At 49.8% G+C, this 6,000-nt stretch overlaps 1 protein-coding gene across 6 annotated transcripts in view; it reads left to right on the top strand.

The window, feature by feature from the left end:
* Positions 1 to 4,905: 4,905 nt before the first annotated feature.
* EPB41L3 (erythrocyte membrane protein band 4.1 like 3) overlaps positions 4,906 to 6,000 on the top strand; it is a 171,680-nt gene continuing 170,585 nt past the window's right edge. For 2 of the 6 annotated variants that reach the window (XM_075533143.1, XM_075533142.1), the window contains exon 1: positions 5,613 to 5,955. In XM_075533143.1, the coding sequence (XP_075389258.1) occupies positions 5,892 to 5,955 (64 nt within the window). In that variant the 5' untranslated portion in view covers positions 5,613 to 5,891. Of the gene's footprint in view, positions 5,066 to 5,611; positions 5,956 to 6,000 lie in introns of those variants that run through there. The other 4 variants (XM_075533147.1, XM_075533146.1, XM_075533144.1 and 1 more) reach the window with 3 other exon arrangements.

Below are 6,000 nucleotides of genomic sequence, written 5' to 3'. Positions count from 1 at the left end.
CTGGTAAAGTTCTTTGACCAGAAGGAGTGGATTTTGATGAAGTTCCACTTATTTGGCCTGTGCTGCTCATGCTTCTGTTGTCATGTTTGATGACGTGGTAGATTAATATTTGCACAGCCCTCGATATGATGTGCGAGAGCTACAGTTAACTAGTAATCTGAAGAAGTGAATTTTGATGCCAGATCTGCACTAACTCTAGGACAGTACAAAAGATTACCTCTCTCCATAGTCATTATACTGCAGTTTACTGGAAAAAAGCACCATCAGGTGTGTTACACACACACACACAAAAGGAGTTACACACTGGCAGAAATAAAGCATTCTTTGGGGGTGCAGGTGGCTTTATTTTTGACAATGTAAGCTAGAGAGGGCAAAGTTAATCTCTTTAGAAAGCAGATTCCAACTGCAATTTTATCGTCACCTTGCCTTCCACTGTATTTTGTTACTTTCTCCTTTCCATATGGAAGAGTTCATTATTTTATTTCCTGATGAGAGTTAAATGGTAGCTTTTTCATGATTGCCTTTACTCAGCAGGCAGCAGGATGTGATAACGTCTTTTTACTTTATAGAATTCTAGTATTTCTGCGCCCTAAGACATTTTAGAAATAGCCCCTTATTTTACATACAAGGAATCTGAACTCTCAAAGTCAAATGACAGCTGAGTTCAATATTTGACATCTGTTCATTCCTTTGACAAAAATACAAAGTGCCTGCTTGCAATGTACCCAGTGAGACGCTGTGGGGAGACAGAGATGACTGAGTGGGGCTCCTGCACGACATTAACAAGGTGGAAAGAAGTGAGTGTTATCACTGGGGTGTAAGCCAGCCAATGATTGGGAGAGCTATTTTCTACTCATCAGTTGGTATTTTGGAGGGGGTAGGGGTAGTGGTTGCTGCTGGTGGAGGATATGTGTGTGTTTCTTTTTTATCTATCATGTGCTAAGAAAAACAAAAACAGGACAGCAGACAGCCTTTGTGAAGCCTTTAAAGGATTTCTTGTAATTGTTTTCCAAATTTACTCTTGAACTATGCAGCAAAAATTTTAGCCAGATTTTTAAAACTTGGAAGATTAGGATAGTTAGCTGGTATTTCAAATGGTTTTTTTTGTTGTTGTTGTTTTTCCATTTTCTCCCAAGATACTAGTCATTTTCATGTTGTTGCTAATGGACTCTTAGAGACTCTATGTTTAACAGCAAGGCACCCTCCTGGGTCCCAAGTCATCACAACTTTGCCCTGTCTGCAGCAACGGTGTCAACTCACTTATTCCTGTGGTATTGCTGCATTTTATTCAGTGCCAGAAAGTCTAAGATTAATGAGTCATGTATACAACAGTTTTCTTTCAATTAAAAAAAGGATAGCAAAAATAGGCAATAAAATGAATGAAAATGTGATACCATCTGTTTCTTTTGAATGATGATGCCAACTTAGTGTTTATTGCAAGCCATCCACTTTTAAAGGAGGATGTTTTTGTGTGCACACAACAGAATCGTTTGTCATTCTCAGACCATATACACAACATATACATATATGTAGTTATATATGTGCATCCAGTACTGTTTCCTGAGGTATTTGCCTAAATGTGTATTTATGTTTAATTTGCGGGTGAGGTAGGATGGGTACATAAAGTTCTCAAATAGTTTTACTTTAGGGCAAGAATAGGAACCCTGGTATTGCTGTTGGTAGGCATTGGAGTACTGGGGCAGCAGTTCAAACCTACCAGCCACTCAGGGGCAAAGATAGGGGTGTCTGCTCCCATCAAGATTTATAGCCTGGAAAGCTTATATCCGGTTACTAAGAGTCGGAAACAATTCCGTGGCAATGGGCTTAATTTGGTGTCTTAGTGCAAGAAAAGCCTTCCAAATGATTTAAAAGCTGCACATGTGGTTATGTTGAAGACTCTGTTACAAGTAAGGACTGGCTCAGTCATTTCAAAGTGGGAGTAAATTTACATAATATTAAAGTGCAAGTGATATAACCATGAAACACACTGCTTATGAGTCAATTCCCACTCACAGCCACCATGCAGAACAAAGTAGAGCTGCCCCTGTAGGTTTCTGAAGCTATAAATCTTTACAGGAGCCTCAGGTCATGTGTCTCTCTACGAGCTGCTGGTGGGTTCAAACTGCTGACCTTGTGGTTAGTGTTCCAACTCGAAACCTTGTGTTGTCTCTAAGGCAAGCTTGCTTTACCCAGGGAGTTACTGCCTATGTCTCTAACATTTGTATAGCCATTGCCACAGAGTCCATTCTGACTCACAGTGACCCTGAGGAGCCCTGGTGGCAGTGCAGTGGTAGTGGTTCAAGTCCTGGGAGGAAACTTAACAACTAAGCCTACCGTGTTGCTCTGGGGTAGATTCAGCGAGGCGGTGGTTGTAATTTGAGTACGGGTGCTGCCGAAACAAGCACGAGACGCCGAGATTCTACAGGATGGAATACAGCCGCCCTGTGGGGTTTCCAAGGCTGTCATCTGCAAAAGCAGACCCCCTCCCAGTGCAGCTGGCAGGTCTGAAGCATCTCCAAATGCTTTCACCACTGCTCTGCCAGGGCTCGTGCCCTATAGGGTTGCTGTGGATTGCAATGGACTTTATAGTAACACTTCGACGCCCTCATCAGAAGGTAATACACACAATCCCCAAACCTTTTTCATTAGTTAAACTGTCACCTACACCTGTCACTTCAAAGACCGTTTGGGCCCTTGTTACCTCTGGCACATGGAATGGTGCCATAGTCTCTGCCTATCAGCTCCCAGGCATTTGCCCCTGTTCAAACCTGTGTCACCAGGTCATTTCTTTGAAAACATGATTTAATTCATGCTTCCTTACCTAAAGAGTATTTGTTTAGGGGGCATTGAGTTTATTTTAATGGTGGTATCAAAATTTGGAGAGGGATATCAATAATGGCTATACAGCATAAAGAGTATAATCGAGGATACTGAATTATACCTGTAGAAATTGTTGAATTGGAGAAGGTTTTGTTGTATATATCTTTGCACAATTGAAAAAAAATAGTCACACGAATAACAATGAGTACAAGGATGAAGAAAATGTTCTAAAATTGATTGTGGTAATGATTACGCAGCTCTTCTTGATATGATTGAACTACCGAATTGTTTATGTGGATGAAGTACCAATAAAACTGTTACCAAAAAATGCTCTGCCTGCTCACCTTCTAGGGAAAGGGCCTTGGTTGGTGCAGTGATTAAGTGCTAGGCTGCAAATGGGAAGATTGGCATTCTGACCCCATCTGCTGCTCTAGGGAACAAAGATGTGACTGTTCCCCTAAAGAGCGTAGCCTGGGAAACCCCATCGGGCAGCTCTACGCTGTCCTACATGGTTACTATGATTCATGGTTACTACTACTAGGGCAATTTTTTAATAGGGGGAGGGAGCTGAAGTTCTTCTATAGAATGCAGTTCCATAAACTCCCTAGCAATACAGTGACAATGATTTTCCAACTTTCTTTCCCATCCAAACTCAAATCAAACCTACTGACTCACATTTGACCCCATAGGGTTTTCGAGACAGTAAATCTTTACCAGAGCAGACAGCCTCATTTTCCTCTGGCAACATGTGAGGGGAGTTTGAACTGTCAACCTTGCAATTAGAAGCCCAATATCTAACTCACTTGGACCAACAGGATTCCTTTTCTGCCCCCAAACCCCATTAAAGTTTCCTGATCTGTAAACACAGGCTGCGCTCCTGGCTTCCAGAAGCCGCACCAACAAGCCAGATCCACTAATCTCCCTGTCTCCACAGATGTCAGATCTTTAATGTGCATCACATGACTGACACCCATTAGTAAATGCAACAATTTTGTAAATCTTTTTCCTCCCTAAAGGAACTCCCAGGGGGGTGAATATGGGGCTATTTGGACAAGGCCTTAACATTTTAAGTAAGGGATGGAGCTGTGGTACCTTGGTACCAGCATCGATATTGTGCCTTGACCAGAAGTTTGTTTCGCCCATAGGGAGTCCTACATGTGAGTCCCTTCTTGCTCCTCTGGTGGAAACTTTGATCCATAATGACTCCGTCTTGGGCTGGGAATAGGGAGGAGAGGGGGTAGACTTGTTGAAAGACAGGAAGCTTCTTCCCTCAATCATTAATTCAGGCCTTTTTAGTGGTCTAGTGGTTATAGGTTGGGCTGAGATCCTTAAGGTCAGTAGTTTGAAACCACCAGCTCCTCACAGGAAGAAAAATGAGGCTTTCAGTTTTAGAAACTCACAGAGGCAGTTCTACCCAGCCCTATAGGGTCGCTATGAGTTGGCATGACTCAATGGCTGTCAACTGAATATTTCTTGAGCATTCACCATGTCCAAGACACCACCAATTTGATATTTTTTTCTTCTTAAAAAAAAAAATCACTGCAGTCCCTAAACCAACAGAGAGAGAGAGAGAGAGAGAGAGAGAGAGAGAGAGAGAGAGAGAGAGAGAGAGAGAGAGAGAGAGAGAGAGAAGAGAGAGAAGAGAGAGAGGAGAGAGAGAGAGAGAGAGAGAGAGAGAGAGAGAGAGGAGAGAGAGAGAGGAGAGAGAGAGAGAGAGAGAGAGAGAGAGAGAGAGAGAGAGAGAGAGAGAGAGAGAGAGAGAGAGAGAGAGAGAGAGAGAGAGAGAGAGAGAGAGAGAGAGAGAGAGAGAGAGTGTCAGTCTGGGAGGGATGAGTGAGGAGGGGATGGGGAGTACAGGGGCAATAAACTCTCTAATCGGAAATCCAGAGGCTATCGCTAATGACAACTGTGTGGGGCATTGTCCCCTGAAGCCTGACTCTGCGCCAGGAAGGCGAGCACTGTTACAATGTCACTGTCCTTAAAGGACTGCGGTGTCCCCCTCCCCCGCATCTGGAGGCGAAGTCCGGACCGAGGCTGGCTGGCTCTGCGCGGCTCTGGGCGTGTGCCCCCGCCGCAGCCCGCCAGCCTCCGTCGCTCCTGCAAGGGGGGCGGAGAGCGGCGAGCAGCCCTCCCCCCCACGCCCGGCCCCGCGCTGCCGCCGGCGCTCCCTGCGCACAGCAAAGAGGAGGCGACCGGGCGCCCCACTTCCCACGCCGCGCTCGCCGCGAGTGCTCGCGGGTCCCAGGTAACTTTTCGGTGCCTGGGATTCGGGGGAGCTGGGAGGGTCTCCGGTTTCGGACTGACGGAGGGAGGACGTGTCCACGGGCTGGGGGTCTAGGCGCGCGTCCCTCGGTAGGACGCGTGGTTCGGGTTCAGAGTCGCCCGAGTGCCCAAACCGCGGGCGCCCCGCTTCGCCGGCCCCCGGCCCGTTCCGGCCGCCCCGCGCCCCGCCCGGCGGCCAGCCCGCGGCGCCCCGCCGCGCTGCAGCATCGCCCGGACGCCCAGCGGACCTGGCCGCCGGCCTCCAGCTGCAGGGCTCCTCTGCCCCGGCGGCGTCCTCCCTCCGTAATTTCTGCAAATTCTCCGTTCGGGGCGCCATGTTTTAAGTTAACTCTTGGGGTGCGGGGCGCGGGCGAGCCGGGCTGCGGCGGCCGCCTCCCCTCCCCGCAGCGCAGCCTGGGCCGCAGGGAGGTGCGGCGCGAGGGGGAGGCGGCGGCGACACTGCGGCGCCGCGCGGGCGGGCGGGCGGGCGGGGGGCGCCTCGCCGGGGGAACCGCGGGCGCGGGCGGGCCGCTAAGGTGCGCCCGGCACAAAGCATCCCCGCCGGGAGCAGGGCCGCCGCTTTTATGTAACTTCCCTCCCTCCGTGGTCCCTCCCGCCCCGAACTGGGGCAGCGGCCCCCGGACGAGCGGCGCGGCCGCCCGCATCCCGGCCCGGTTCGGAGGGCCGAACTAAAGAGGTGGCTCCGGGCCTGAACACCTGCGTGGCGGCCTCGCCCCCGCCGCCTCCGCGCTCGCCCCGGTGCGCAGAGCATCCCCGCGGAAAGGCCTGCGGCGCCCGGGCTCGGCCCGATGGCCCGGGTGGAAGCGGAGCTGCTCTCCGGGAGCCCGGGGTGCCTCGGACTGCCCCCCGCGGGTGAGGTGTCTGCGAAGGCGGCCCTGGGCTGGGAGGCCCGGGGCT

The sequence above is a fragment of the Tenrec ecaudatus genome, chromosome 15 (assembly GCF_050624435.1).
Source record: "Tenrec ecaudatus isolate mTenEca1 chromosome 15, mTenEca1.hap1, whole genome shotgun sequence".
NCBI classification, from domain to species: Eukaryota; Metazoa; Chordata; class Mammalia; order Afrosoricida; family Tenrecidae; genus Tenrec; species Tenrec ecaudatus.
Note: the sequence above shows the minus strand (reverse complement) of the source record. Positions and strands in the feature narration are given on the sequence as shown.